Source organism: Leucoraja erinacea, chromosome 2 (assembly GCF_028641065.1).
Source record: "Leucoraja erinacea ecotype New England chromosome 2, Leri_hhj_1, whole genome shotgun sequence".
NCBI lineage: Eukaryota > Metazoa > Chordata > Chondrichthyes > Rajiformes > Rajidae > Leucoraja > Leucoraja erinaceus.
This window is the reverse complement of record NC_073378.1, coordinates 61,049,883-61,066,208: the sequence shown is the minus strand read 5'-3', so window position 1 is coordinate 61,066,208 and position 16,326 is coordinate 61,049,883. Positions and strand designations below refer to the sequence as shown.

General features: G+C 40.8%; 1 protein-coding gene across 2 annotated transcripts in view; it reads left to right on the top strand.

Annotated features, from left to right (window-relative positions):
* LOC129710522 (ATP-binding cassette sub-family A member 13-like) overlaps positions 1–3,712 on the top strand; it is a 231,706-nt gene extending 227,994 nt beyond the window's left edge. For both annotated transcript variants that reach the window (XM_055657542.1, XM_055657554.1), the window contains exon 64: positions 2,061–3,712. In XM_055657542.1, coding sequence (XP_055513517.1) covers positions 2,061–2,144 — 84 coding nt within the window. In that variant the 3' untranslated portion in view covers positions 2,145–3,712. The remainder of the gene's footprint in view (positions 1–2,060) is intronic.
* Positions 3,713–16,326: the final 12,614 nt, after the last annotated feature.

The window sequence follows — 16,326 nt, the reverse complement described above, 5'->3', positions numbered from 1 at the left end:
AGACCTGTGGAACTGCAAATGCTGGTTTACAAAAAATATGATCTAGATCAGGGGACGGATCCGGCCCGTAACCCGAAATCATCCGGCCCGCAGGCGTATTTTCTTTCAATTAGTTTTCGCAACCTGGGAACTGTAGCCAGTCCCGGGGCATGCAGGCGACCTGGGCGCTACAGCCAGTCCCGGGGCAGGCGAGCCGACCTGGAAACTGCAGCCACTTGCGGGGCACGCGAGGGACCTGAGAACTGCAGCTAGTCCCGAGGCACACGAGGGATCTGAGAACTGCAGCTAGTCCCGAGGCACACGAGGGATCTGGGGACTGCAGCTAGTCCTGGGGTACGCGAGCGGACCTGGGAACTGCAGCCAGTCCTGGGGCACGCAAGGAATCTAGGAGGCAGAAAACTAATTGAGAAACACGTGAAAAACTAATGCGAAAAACAACACCAAGTGTCACACTAGTTAGTATATATTATTAGTATGTATTATTACTTATGTATTATTACTAATTACTAATTTAATTAGTATATATTATTATTACTCCTCCATTTATTAACTATGGCGATAGATGTGGGTCCCAATCCGCTCACGGATAAAGGTCCTGGCCCCTATGCAGATCAAGGTTGCCATCTGCTGATCTCGATGATATATAAAATGTTGGAAACACTGCAGGAGAAGCAGTACACATGCAAAGAAAAATTGAATTATAGTTTCAATTCTCTTTTCACAGATTATATCTGACCTCTTAACTGATTTCACTTACGATTGTCAGCATCTGCAGTTTTTTTTTGTTTCCATCTTGCTCTCCTTAAGGTTTAAATTCCTTTACTTTTATATATGCTTCCTTCTCTGTTTCTTGATTCTGCTGATGGATGTATCTTCCTTTGATGGCAGGATACATTGGGGTCTGTCAGAAATTTGTTTTTGCATTGACACTAAAAGGTGTGATGTATCAGACATTATTTTACAAACTTTATCTGAAACATTAACATGTCTCTCTTTCCACAGATGCTGTCTGACCAGTTGGTTATTTCCTAAATTTTCTGTTTTTATTTCAAATTTCTAGCATCTGCAGATTTAGATTTTGTTTATTTTACAAGGCTTTCTTGAAGTCCAGGACTCTTAGATGTACAAAAATACTGGCAGAAATCAAGGCTCATTCCTGTCTCTTATCAGAATTTGCTACCATGACATGATATTAAAGTTGTAACAGTTGCCTGGAGCATAAATTTATAAGTTGTTTAATGTAAAATAACAACTCTGCACAGTTGGATAGTCCTGATTCAGTGTAGGGAGAAAATGAATCCATAGACTTGATCCTTTATTGTATTTAGTCATACACTAGTGGACTTGATCATTAAATGCATTGTGCACCTGTATGCATTTGAGAAACACCAGTTGAATTTAACAGAGGCCTGGGATGGCAGTGCAGTGTTGAACTAATTACATTATTTGATCTAAGAAGCTTTAATTTGTGTTTTAATTTTGATTATGCAACAGGGCACATCTTGTTAGATTATGTATATTAATTAGGACTAGTTAGATGAAGAGATGTGACGACAAGCTAAAAAAAGCTGTGAATCTCTTTGAATGCTGTATGTTGATTGTACTTTCAAATCGATTGAATAAATTTTAGAACAGATTCTCTGAGGGAAAACGTATCCACTGAAAATGTGTTTTAAAACATGCGTGTTTCAGGCTGATTTTGATTTTATCAAGTAAAGTTAAATTACTGCATTAGATGCAAGGAATTCCTGTTGCTTGGGCTGACTGGGTTTTGCTCATGAATTAAAATGCTAAAAATAATTCCAATGTCATAGCAAAGCTGTTACCATTTACCCTGTGTTACTAGTTAGAATTGAGGTATTGTTTCCGAGTAGTTATGTATTTTTTTCCTTTCCTCCTTACTGTACTTCCCCAACCCCCTTGCTCCCACTACGAATCTAAGGATACGTAAATGTGTGCCCCATAGATATTCACCGTTAACCCATTTTTTCATGTACATCATTGATTATAATGTTGATAATCTGACTGACATCCTCTCATATTCTTGTCTTGCCCAACAGGTCTTCATTAATTTTGCTCGTCAGTTCGAGGAACGTCTGGATCAAGCACCTGCAGAAATAAACACAAGAAACCCATACGTATAGACCACAGTAAAATAAAATGCTGAAATTAATTACAAGATACTGACGTTACAGTGAAACAAATTAATGTTTTATTCTCAGGATTTGATAGTTAAATACCTGAGCCATTTATTTTACTGTCTCAACTGAAAAGATTTTATTCTAAATTTAAATTTGTCGATCAATCATTTTGATAATGGATTTTCAAAGCACTTTTTTGAATAGTTCTATTTTATATATACCATAATTGGCGGAGTTTATTATTTATTGGTTAAATGCTTCCAATTTTGGTGTAGTTAGCCTAAAGGAAATTCATCAAATTATAACAATTGAAGTCAAAATTAATTATTGTGCTATTTTTCTAATAAAACTTTCACTTAACGTAATTTAATTCTGTAACATGACTTAAAATTAATGATCTTAAGAAAATAAATAAAATTCAAAGAAATGTAATCCATGAATTTATACTTTTTTCCCCATAATCAATGCAATAAGCTGTTTAATTTTGATGGTGCAAATATGAGATCAAACAAATTGATCCATTGCCAATGTCATTTTTTTAGGATGCAGCTACAAACAATGTTTTATTGGAGATCTACTTGCATTTAGTTCATTAAGATTTTGGTTAAAAAGGAAGTCCTTCCTCCCCCAAATTTGCTATTTTGACATTCGGGCAGTTACAGCTCACGGTGGATGCTGTTGTTTCATGCATGCTGGTTAATGCATGGTCACTCGGTTGAGTTGATTCTCACACTCAATTTTAACTTAAAATCAATTTTGTGAATGCTCTGTGTACATGGATTAACGAGGCAATAATCTCCAGATGTTCCAAGGTTTTTTTCTCAGGGTGAGCATCAATACATTAAAAAGTGAGCTAACATTGACTGTCGCAAGATGTACTGAACAAAACTTCATGTGTGCTTTCTTTTTAACTGAATTCTTGGTGAACTAGACAGATATGTGTTGTGTGAATCTAATGTAGTCATTTTATATAAACATTATAGTTATTAAATTGGTTATTTTATTAAAAGTGAAACGTAAACGTTTCTTTCAGTTTTATAGATCCCCACAGAACTTTTGGAAATTATGTTTAAACTGAACTACGAGTAAGATGCATCATTTATCACTTTGTAATTACTTTGAGATGACATTCTTTCAACCTTCTAGAATACATGATCAGATTTTCATATTATTTTACTTTCATATTTTCTTATGACTTTGAAGGATGCTTCTTGAGTGTGCTGGTTCTCAAACACAAGAAGAAGAAGTGTGCTGGTTCACAGTGCAATCCTGTCAATCCCACTCCTATATTTCTATCCCTATAACACATTCCCACACACATGCCCATTAATCCCATCCTGATACTACTAATCCTCACTGACTTTCAGGTAATTTATTTTTTATTTTTTAATATGTTTATTTTATTAGAAGCAATTGTACAAGAGTAAAGCAATCATCATGAGAGCTCCGTACAGTTTCATATTTAACACTTTATAAATTGATACATAAATCGAGAAGAGTAAATTGATACATAAATTGAAAATGGGAAAAAAGGAAAGAATGAAGAAAAAGAAGAAAGATGCAAAAGAGAGAAGAAAAGACCACTGAACTACCAAAGAAGTGCGAGAAGAAAAGAGAGATAGAAGAAAAAAAAGGAAATATGCCCTAGGGTCCCCCCCCCCCCCCCCCCCCCCCCCCCCCCCCCCCCCCCCCCCCGCTCGGCCTCGGTTTTAGATTTGTGTTCAACCATTCTGTTGTTGAAGAAATTCAGTGAAAGGAGACTATGTTTTGGAGAATTGGTCTACTTTATCAGCCAAAACAAGCCTAATTATTTCTAAATGTAGTGTCTTGGCCATTTCAGTAATCCACATCTTCACTGTGGGAACTGTTATCTTTTTCCAGAATTTGAGCAGTTATTAAGCTGTAGTCAAGGAAACGTCTTTGAAATATCGTTAACTTAGAACAGGCCTCTGACATTCCTAAAATTATTAGTTTTGTATCTGATTCCAGTTTAATTTTAAGTGTTTTAGAGAAGATATCGAATATTCCCATCCAGAAGTTTTGTATCTTTATACAGGATGCAAAGGAATGGGTTAAGGTAGCTTCTTGGGGGTGGCATCTATCACAGATAGGGGAGACAGTTGGAAAAATCTTATTCAATTTAGTCTTTGAATAGTATAGCCTATGCAATATTTTGAATTGTATCAGGGAATGCCTGACATTAAAAGAACAGTAATGTATCAATAGTAGGCTTTCTTCGCCTATACATATATCTTTTGAAATTGATAAATGTGTTGGCATGTCTATTCAAACAATCGTCTAATATATCTGGACCCATAAAAGGACAGTCTTGTGTGTATGTTTTCATATAATCTCGGATTTGAAGATATCTAAAAAGATTGATGCTTTCAAATGATATTTCTCCTGTAGTTCTTGAAAAGAGAGGCGAGTCCCCTTCTTACAGAGGTCTCCCACAGTATTAATTCCTAGGTTTTTCCATTGAACAAACATCTTATCTAAAGTACACGGTTTAAATGAGGGATTGGTAGCAAAAGGGGGAACGAGAGACAAATTTCTCAATTTAAGACAATTTCAAATGTTTCCAGGGAAGTGGGGTACTGTGTATTATCGGACTTTGCTCATACATTGATTTATTCAGATGTATTGGAGATAGAATAATCGAGCCTTTGTTAAAAGGCAAATAATCTTCCCTCTCCATTTTTAACCAATTTACCTGTTGACATGTATCGTCCATCCAGAAAATTATATTTTTAATGTTAGTCGCCCAGTAGTTGAAAAGAAAGTTAGGAAGAGCTAATCCTCCGTTTTCTTTGGATTTGCACAAATGTCTTTTGTGTGGGTTTTGTGGTCCCAAATGAAGTTAGTAAAAGTAGAATCAATTTAAAAAAACAAAAAACGTTTGGGGAGATTGAAATCATTTATCACTTTGAAATTACTTTGAGATTACATTCTTTCAACCTTCCTGAATAAATGATCAGATTTTCATATTATCTTACTTTCATATTTTCTTATGACTTTGAAGGACGCTTCTTCAGTGTGCTGGTTCTGAAACACAAGAAGAACAAGTGTGCTGGTTCACAGTGCAATCCTGTCAATCCCTCTCCTATATTTCTATCCCTGCAGCACATTCCCACGCACATGCCCATTAACCCCATCCTGATACTCCTAATACTCACTGACTTTCAGGTAATTAAACTAACTAGCACATCTTTGGAATGTGAGAGAAGTTTGGCCAGATGAATGCTCTCAACCCAAAACGTCGACTGACTATTTCCCCCCACAGATGCTGCATGACCCGCTGAGTTCCTGCAACACTTTGTTTTCTAATTCCTGAGACACTCGCTCATCATCGTTATAACATGTAGAAATGCCTGAAACAGTCTAACATGTTCAACATTTCCTAAACTAGCAACATTTAATATAAACGATTTAATCCGGAAACTATTTAACCTTATTTATATTTTATTCTGAAATGCTGAATAGTTTAGAATGTTTCTTAAATAATATATAAAAAATTATAAATCTCTGAAGGAATGCAAACCTGGAAATTGCTGCCATGTTTGTGTTATCATTTGGACTGATGCCAGATCAGAAGTCATGAAAAATCAGGCAATTACAAGCTCGGTAGATCAGGCAGTATCTGAAGAGGCAAATTGTCAGTGCACTTACTGTTGTGTTTTGCTGGCTTTAACAGTCAAAAGCAACCCTGCACATTTCACAGGCAGCAGTAATGTCATACATGTGCTGCTCAGGGGTGTGTGCTGTAGTGATGATCTATCCATGGTGCCTCAGGTTGGCATGTGGATAAGGTTAAACACATGGGAGGGGGGTGGATTTTCGAGTGGGAATCGCCCAAAAACAGATGGGAGGTGATGCTGGTCAAGACCTTTCAACATAATTGTGTTGTAAAAACAAGCCTGAAGGCTTTGTGTCTCAATGCAAGGAAAAGGAGGTGGGGTAGCATTGCTGGTTAGAGAGGAGGTTAACGCAATAGAAAGGAAGGACATTAGCTTGGAGGATGTGGAGTCGATATGGGTAGAGCTGCGAAACACTAAGGGGCAGAAAACACTAGTGGGAGTTGTGTACAGGCCACCAAATAGTAGTAGTGTAGTTGGGGATGGCATCAAACAGGAAATTAGAAATGCGTGCAACAAAGGTAAAACAGTTATAATGGGTGACTTCAATCTACATATAGATTGGGTGAATCAAATTGGCAGGGGTGCTGAGGAAGAGGATTTCTTGGAATGTATGCGGGATAGTTTTCTAAACCAACATGTAGAGGAACCAACGAGAGAGCAGGCTGTTCTAAACTGGGAATTGAGTAATGAGGAAGGGTTAGTTGGCAGTCTTGTTGTGCGTGGCCCCTTGGGCAAGAGTGACCATAATATGGTTGGGTTCTTCATTAGGATGGAGAGTGACATTGTTAATGCAGAAACAAGGGTTCTGAACTTAAAGAAAGGTAATTTGGAGGGTATGAGATGTGAATCGACCAAGATAGACTGGCAATTGATTCTTAAAGGGTTGACGGTGGATATGCAATGGAAGGCATTTAAAGACTGCATAGATGAACTACAACAATTGTTCATCCCAGTTTGGCAAAAGAATAAATCAGGGAAGGTAGTGCATCCGTGGATAACAAGGGAAATCAGGGATAGTATCAAAACAAAAGATGAAGCATACAAATTAGCCAGAAAAAACAGCCTACCTGAGGACTTGGAGAAATTCAGTCCAGCAGAGGAGGACAAGGGGCTTAATTAGGAAAATGGAAAATAGATTATGAAAGAAAACTGGCAGGGAACATGAAAACTGACTGCAGGGAGGTTCTACTGCAGTTGTACAGGGCCTTGGTGAGACCACACCTAGAGTATTGTGCACAGTTTTGGTCTCCTAATCTGAGGAAAGACATTCTTACCATAGAGGGAGTACAGAGAAGGTTCACCAGACTGATTCCTGGGATGGCAGGACTTTCATATGAAGAAAGACTGGATAGACTCGGCTTGTACTCGCTAGATTTTAGAAGATTGAGGGGGGTTCTTATAGAAACTTACAAAATTCTTAAGGGGTTGGACAGGCTAGATGCAGGAAGATTGTTCCCGATGTTGGGGAAGTCCAGTACAAGGGGTCACAGTTTAAGGATAAGGAGGAAGTCTTTTAGGACTGAGATGAGAAAAACATTTTTTCACACAGAGTGGTGAATCTGTGAAATTCTCTGCCATAGAAGGTAGTTGAGGCCAGTTTGTTGGCTATATTTAAGAGGGAGTTAGATGTGGCTCTTGTGGCTAAAGGAATCAGGGGGTATGGAGAGAAGGCAGGTACAGGATACCGAGTTGGGTGATCAGCCATGATCATATTGAATGGCGGTGCAGGCTCAAAGGGGCAAATGGCCTACTCCTGCACCCATTTTCCATGTTTCTATGTTTCTAAGAGGATGGTAGTGGTTTGTGGAGCTTCCAAGGAAACCTCCCTGCCTGCCCCCACTAAGCATATGGTGGGCTGATCACATTGTCCTGAGCCCCAGTGATCAGCAATCATCCTGTCACAGGAATCTGAACTGGACTTACCACAGGAAACTTAATATATACCAAGGGGTGTGGGCATTGAGGTTTTATAGTAATAAAATGTACATGGAATGATTGTCAACATATAAATGCAATATCCCAGGAGGTATAGAAATTATGCACGTTTCACTATCTTCAGCATGATGTAATCCTCATTTAACCTCTTGTTAATAACACGTCACAAATTGCAGACTTCAGATCAATTTCTGCCAGAAAGTAAATAATTCCTGCTGTACATTATGAAGCCATAATTACCTCATGAAAATAGGATAGGGAAATGATATTGCCCTTAAAGTGAATGGGCATGGAAATGCCCAGTCGACTCTCCCGAATTAGCAGGAAATGTGCAGAAACATAGATAGAAGTGTATATACAATTATGAGGGGCATAGATGGGCAGCAATCATAATCTTTTTGTCAGGATGGAGTATTCAAATACTAGAAGGCAAGTAAGAAGGGCAGTTTAAAGGACATGTCATAAAGAGTAAGAAAGAGTGTACATTGGACCGCTGAAAAATGATGCTGGGGAAGTGATAATGGGGAATACAGTAATAGTAGAGGATTTGAATAACTTTTTTTGCACCAGTCTTCACAGTAGAAGACACCAGCAATGTGCCTGAAATTCAGGAGAGTCAGGGGGTGGAAGTTGGTACCGTGGTTATTACTAAGGAGAAGATTCTTTGTAAACTGAAAGGTCTGAAGGTGGATAAGTCACCTGGACCGGATGGACGGCACCCCAGAGTTCTGAAGGAGATGGCTTCAGAGATTGTGGAGGCATTAATAATGATCTTTCAAGAATTACTAGTCAGCAGTGGTTCCAGACGATTGGAAAATTGCAAATATTACCCCGCTGTTTAGAAAGGGAGCCAGGCAGAAAAGTGGAAAATATAGGCCGGATAGCCTTATTTCAGTGGTTGGTAAGATTTTAGAGTCCATTATAAACATTGAGGTTCATAGATGTTCATGATAAAATAGGCCAAAATCAGCATGGTTTTATGAAGGGGTGATATTGCCTGATGTATCTGTTGGAATTCTTTGAGGAAGTAAACAGCAGGACAGACAAAGGGGAGTCAGTGGATGTTTACCTAGATTTTCAGCAAACCTTTGATCAGGTGCCATACATGAGACTGCTAAAGAAGATAAGAGCCCATGTCATCAAAGGGAAGATACTAGCATGGATGGCAGAAAGCAAAGAGTGGCAATAAAGGGGGATTTTTCTGGCTGGCTGCCAGTGACTAGTGGAGTTCTGCAGGGTTCATTGCTGGGGCCACAACTCTTCATGTTGTATATCAATGATTTAGATGCGGGGATTGAAGAATTTGTACCCAAGTTTGCAGATGATAAGATAAGCAGGGACAGGCAGTGTAGAGAAGGCAGGGACTCTGCAGTTGGACTTGGACAGGCTGGCAGAGTGGGAAGAGCCGGTGGAATATAGCATGGAGTCATGCATTTTGGTAGTAGGAATAAGGGCGTAAATTATTTTCTAAATTGGGAGAGAATTCTGAAATCATAGCTACAAAGAGACTTGGGAGTGCTGGTGTAGGACTCCCAAAAAATTAATTTGTAAGTCGAATCAGTAGTAAGGAAGGCAAACGCAAACGCAATTCCATCCATTTCCCCTTCATTTCGAGAGGACTAGAATATAAAAACAGGGATATAATGCAGAGGCTTTATAAGGCGCTGATCGGATTTAATTTGGAGTATGGTGAGCAATTTTGAGGAAGGATGTGTTGGTGCTGGGAGGATCCAGATGAGATTTATGTGAATGATCTCAGGAACAAGTGGGTTAACATACGATGAGCTTTTGATAGCTTTGGGCCTCTGCTCGCTGGAGTACTGAAGGATGAGGGGGTACTTCATTGAAACTTACCGAATAGTGAAAGGCTTGGATAGAGTGGATGTGGAGATGTTTCCATTAGTGGGAGAGTCTAGAACCAGAGGTCGTAGCCTCAGAATAAATGGATATTCCTTTAGAAAGGAGATGAGGAGGAATTTCTTTTGTCAGAAGGTGGCAAATCTGTGGAATTCATTGCCACAGAAGTCTGTGGAGGCTGACAATTGATATTTTTACAATACAATACGGGTTTATTCGTCACATTGCATATAAAGTGCAGATGAAATGAATTTGTCAGTAGCGGTACAATAATAAAGAACACACAATACATAATAAAAATGTAACACAAACATCCACCACAGCATTCATCACTTTGGTGAAAGGCACAAAAATTGGCCAGTCCTCCTCCATTTCCCCCCCGTGGTCGGGACCAGAGTCCAGAGCCAGTCCATAGTCGGATCTTCCCCACTGGAGACCGCGGCTTCAGGATGGTGTAGGCCGCAGGCCAGCGGTCGTAGATTTAAAGTCCCCGCCGCACCGCACCGCAGATTGCAGGGCTGGCGGTCGAAACTCCCCTCTAGGGGTGATGGTAAGTCCATGCTGGGCCAGCGGTAGAAGTTGGCCGCGGGCCGGCAGTGGAAGCTTCTTCTTCCCCCGGATCCCCCACGAGGGATCCCGGGCTGCAGACGCCACGCCAGCTGGAGCTATGCAGACCGCGGCTTCAGGCTGCCGGCTGCCTTGGGCCAGCAAAACGGAGCGCTCCCCTCCGGCGAACCCCAGCGAGGGCTCACCCGCTCCAGTCCACGCTGCGCCCGCTGCTGAAGCCGTGGGCGCGTCTCCGGGAAAAGCTGTGCCAATCCTCGTTGTTAGGCCACGGGGGAGGCGACCTGGAAAAAGTCGCCCCTCCGTGGAGGAGGCGACCAAAGCGGTTTCCCCCTCACCCCCCCACATCACCCCCCACACAAAACACACAAAGAACCATTAAAAACATACTTCAAAACATACTAAAAAAACAACAACAAAATTTGGAAAAAAATGGACACGCTGCTGACAGGGTACCGGCTTGCACTGCCCCCACTTTTAAGGCAGAGATAGATTGATTCCTGCTTAGTACGGGCGTTAGGGATTATGAGGAGTAGGCAGGAACTTGGGATGAGAGGGACAGATAGATCAGTCGTGATTGAATGGCAGAATAGAATTGATGGGCTAAATGGCCTAGTTCTGCTCCTACCACTTAAGAAAACGAGTGGGGAAACTTTTTCACCGAGGCTTGGAACACAATGCCAGGGTTGATGGTTGATGATAATACAATAGTAGCATTTTTAAAAGGCTTTTGGATAGGCATAAAAGTATGTAGGGAATGGATTGATATGGATTATGTGCAGGTAGATATGTGGCCTCATCGTCAGCACAGACATTATGGGCCAAAGAGCTTGTTCTTGTGCTGTACTGTTCTATGTTCTATTGCAAAACATGTCCAAAATTGTGCATTGTTCTATTTACAAATAAGTGTAAAAGCAAATCCATTTCCTCCCTTGATCCTCGGCTTCACTTTTTAAATGTGACCATTTCTTGAGTCACTGGTGTCTATGAAATTGGTAGGAGATTAAAAAAAACTCCGTTTCTAAATATTCAACAGTAGAGTTGCTAACTTAAACCAATGGTGGACAAAGTGCTGGAGAAACTCAGCGGGTGCGGCAGCATCTATGGAGCGAAGGAAATAGGCAACGTTTCGGGCCGAAATGCTTCTTCAGACTGAAGAAGGGTCCAGCACTTGTCTACCTTCGATTTCCCAGCATCTGCAGTTCCTTCTTGAACAACTGAGAAACAATATTTGATTCGTACTGATTAAAGGCTTCAAATGGAATACATCTTGTCAAATTCAAGAGCTATGAATTAAATGTGTTTGATTTTCAAATAGGAATGAAGTCAGAGACCGATATTTTCTCGAGTCTCATATTGGTGTTGAAAAGGCCATCGCATAGAATTCTTCTCCACATGGTCCAATAGATTTCTGATCCCCAATCCCAGGGATAGTGTATCTAATTATATGGGAAGATGGCTTGTACATGGAATGGTGAAAGATAATCAGGTCCAAACGTCTAAAATGTTCTCGCCCTTTGGACTCCGCTATATGAAATCATTACCGATGTTTGCAGAATTCATGAGCCTCTATAGGATGCCTCACAAAACCTTCTCCAGGTCTGTGGTAACCTATCAGCAACACTCCCACTGCTTTTTGTTTCATTAGTTCAGGTTCATAAATCAGGTTCAGGAGCGGAATTAGACCATTTGGCCCATCGAGTCTACTCTGCCATTTCATCATGACTGATCTATCTTTCCCTCTCAACCCTATTCTCCTACCTTCTCCCTGTAACCTTTGACACCTTTACTAACCAAGAACTTGTCAATCTCTGCTCTAAAATGATCCAAATACTTGGCCTCCACAGCCATTTGTGGCAATGAAGGCTACAGATTTACTGCTGTCTGGCTGAAGAAATTCCTCCTCATCTCCTTTTTAAAGGCATGTCCTTTTATTCTGTTCCCTCTGGTCCTAGATTCTCCCACTAGTGGAAACAACCTCTCCACATCCACTCTATCCAGGCAGTAAGTTAGTTGGTAAGTTTCACTGAGATCACCTCATCCTTCTGAACTACAGTGAGAACAGATTCAGAGCTGTCAAACGCTCCTCTCTCTTTCCTACTCTCTTCCCGATGCCTCATCTGGATGCACACATTATTCTCCCACAAATCGCCACCCGATCCCCTTCCCTCGTACCCTTCAACATATATCCCTTCCTCTGGATTCACACCACTCATCTTCTCTCCTTATCTCACAGTCTTCTTTCTTCTTCCTATCTTTGGCCTTTGTCCACACATCTCCCAATCAACCCCACCCCCCTCTCACCACAACCCCCACTCATATCCACCTATCACGTGTAAGAATGAACTGCAGTTGCTGGTTTAAACCAAAGATGGACACAAAAAGCTGGAGTAACAGGCAGCATCTCTGCAGAGAAGGAATGGGTGACGTTTCGGATTGGGTCTGAAGAAGGGACTCGACCCGAAATGTCACGCATTCCTTCTCTCCAGAGATGCTGCCTGTCATGCTGTGTTACTCCAGCTTTTTGTGTCTATCCACCTATCACTTGCCTGGTTTTGTCCTGCCTGCATCTGTCTTCCAGCTTTCTCCCCTCTGCTTCATCAGTCTCAAAGGACCAGATTCAAAACATCACCCATCCCTGTTCTCCAGAGATGCTGCCTGACCCGCTGAGTTACTCCAGCACTTTGTGGCTTTTTTGTTGTAAACCATCTTCTGCCATTCCTTGTATCTACACTTAGTGCATGGACAAAGCTGGGGGTTTTGGTGAAACAGTTAACAGGGTGTAGCCAGAGGGAGGGGTGTAGTGTGAAGACCAAATTTACAAGACTTCTCTGAGAAATGAATCCTCAACCACTGAGATGAAGGATACCATATGTAAACATCAAGGTTAGTTCAGTCTGCATCTGGTCCTGAATCTGATCTTAATTTGCAAAAGATTTTACATGTTATCCTGAGAGCGCTGCAAAGCCATGCTGGATTGGGCCTAGCCATGGATCCGGAGCCTACTAGGCTCGGCCATCGGCCCAGAGCTAACAAGGACCAGGCTCGGCCGCCGGCAGAGCGAGGCAAGATGTCGGCAAGCAAGCAGGGACTTCGGCGACTGAGAGGTCGTCGGTGAGAGTGGTTGGCCATCGGAGAGCCACTGCCCGCGTGAATGCCAGCGGGCCTGCCTGAGTGCCAGCAGTTGGTGACGGACGATCTGCTGAGTACAAAGAGGGACTGGAATGGGGTGGTTGCCTAGGACAAAGAAGGACTCAGTGTGGGGGTGCTGCTGAGAACAACGAGGGACTAGGGGGAGGTTGGGGAGAAGGAAGAGGGACTATATTGAATACTTTTGTAACCTAGTCGTATCCTTTATGTGGTGACTTTTGCATACTTGTACTGTATGTAAACAAAAAATCTCACTGTAGCAAGTACATGTTGCAATAAAGTAGCGATGTTACAAAACTTACCTCCAGCGGCGCTGCAGTTCTGCCACTGGCCGTGCGCGCGACTTTGGCGCCTTTGAGGGGGGTGGGGCAGGATTAAAATGCTGTTTTCTCCTGCTTACCGGACTTCCTCAGGCTGCTAGCTGCTGAAGAACAATCGATCGGACTTCCGTTCCCGATTTAAAAAAAAATTTAATCGCGAGACAATTTAATAATTACATTGTCTCCCTTGTCAATTCTTCCCTTTCCTCCCGCACCACCCCTTCCCCAGGCACTTTCCCTTGCAACCGCAAGAGATGCTACACTTGTCGATTTACCTCCCCCCCTCGACTCCATTCAAGGACCCAAGCAGTCGTTCCAGGTGTGACAGAGGTTCACCTGTACCTCCTCCAACCTCATCTATTGCGTCCGCTACTCTAGATGTCAGCTGATTTATATCGGTGAGACCAAGCGTGGGCTTGGCGATCGTTTCACCGAACACCTCTGCTCGGTCCGCATTAACCAACCTGACCTCCCTGTGGCTCAGCACTTCAACTCCCCCTCCCATTCTGTATCCGACCTCTCTGTCCTGGGCCTCCTCACCGGTCAGAGTGAGCAACACCGGAAATTGGAGGAACAGCACCTCATATTCCGCTTGGGGAGTCTGCATCCTGGTGGCATGAACATTGAATTCTCACAATTCTGTTATCCCTTGCTGTCTCCTCCCCTTCCTACCTCTCCCTCAGCTTTCGGGCTCCTCCTACTCCTTTTTCCTTTCTTCTCCCCGCCTCCCCCCACCCCCCATCAGTCTGAAGAAGGGTTTCAGCCCGAAAAGTTGCCTATTTCCTTCGCTCCATAGATGCTACTGCACCCGCTGAGTTTCTCCAGCATTTTTGTGTACCTTTAAAAAATATATAATTTTCTAAAGAAATGGAATCTACAGGACTCTTAATGGGAGAAAGGCATGTCATGTGTGGTTTGAAGAGCAAACACATAGTTTACAATGCCAAAATTGATAAGTTGAGGAAAAACAAGGTGTACAGAGTTGCTTATTGGTTACAATCTTAGGAGTATGATGATGCTACTTATTATGATATGCCAATGTACCAGCTAGCAACTGATCTTCTCCATAAAGACTTGGTCTAATGCTAGAAATTGTAATTTATTTACCTATCTGTTATGGATTTACAGCATATAATACAATAATATTAAAGTTCTGATCTTGAGAATATCACATTTTTGAATTTTCAAGGCAGTCTGGGTGTTTATTATTATTTCCATCACAACGGTCAATTTTGTAATTAACTACAATTAGGTAACTAACTAATTATATGCTTTAATTTCAGGTCATCCAAGTAAGATGTTTTATATTTGTTTCAGAATGCTTCAATCTACGATAACTGAATATTTCATTCAGTTCTCTTGATTTTTAAGAAAGTTATGGGCTTTTGACTGTCCTCGATCACAGCTTTTGTGTTAAGTCAATGGAAAAGCAATAGGGAACAAGATGCTAATTTCTGAGTATGAAAATGGCCATAACCTTTTTAATACTGAAGATATCAAAGTGAATTAGGTGTCAAATTAAACTTCTTTTTATGCTTTATCTGATGGGATAAATTGCAGACTTGATTTTTTAAATCTCAAAATTTTGTAACATTGCTAAATAAAGTATCAATTAATTTGGTATATTAATTGGGGTATAATTTGCTTGCATAGCAATATTATAATTCTGGAAAAATACATAGGTAACAAAGTACCTCAGGATCTCTTGCAGACCAAAGATGCGTGGTTGAAAAGGTTTCTTTACTTTCTTCCTGACTGCATTTATTTGATCTTCACGCAATAGTCAGATCTAATTGATGATGCTGCCTCATGGACTTCAATGATTTCCATATATCTTGTTTTCCAGTGATTTGAATCAAATAAATTATGTTTCTATTTTTATAATCTATTTGACTAATTTCAATTGTGTGGGTATAGTTAGTATATTTAATAAACTTATTAGTTTGGAGTGAAGCTTGGTGTTATACAATGTTTCAATGCTGCAATTTGGTTGCTGTCCCACATTGATTATCCCTATAATTCAAGGTATCAATTTTCTGTTTTGTGTTCATCAAAGTGATGGATGATACCACAACAAGGGAATGAAATGGTTTCTCACTTTAATCAGCAATTGTCAACAGTAAGCACTTCTGCCTTTGGTGTAGCCTGGACAGTCAGAATGAAACTCCCTGGACTTCAATAAGATTTATTTTCCTCAACCATGGAAGAACACCAGTTTGACATCAGTTTGAATGATTAGACTTCTCACACTGGACATCCTTGAGGTTTCAGAGAATTAGCTTTCTAATTTGTATTAGCTTGGTAGAGATACATGTGCATGTTGTTATGAACCTATTTAGATCTGTCCAAGAAATGCAGTGAAAAATAGGTATGAAAAATGAGTAATTATACTTGTAGCCATGAAAATAAACTGACAAGAAAGGGTACAAAAATAGCTGCAGCAAAGTGCACATTGAATGAATCTCTTTTGGAAGTGGTCTGATTTGCCTGCAAGAAGGAGTCTCATATCTTCCAGGTGTAATGTTTCAAACGTATTTGAAATCCACATATTTATTGTTGGTATAGGAGCGTTTTTCCAGAATTTAAATATAAGCTTTTTTCCCGTTATTAACCCGTAATTAAATAGATTCTTTTGAAACACATTTAGTTTAGGGCTGCCTTCCATTGTTGCAAAGATAATCCATTCTGCTTTTGGTAACAATTTTATTTTAAATAATTTTG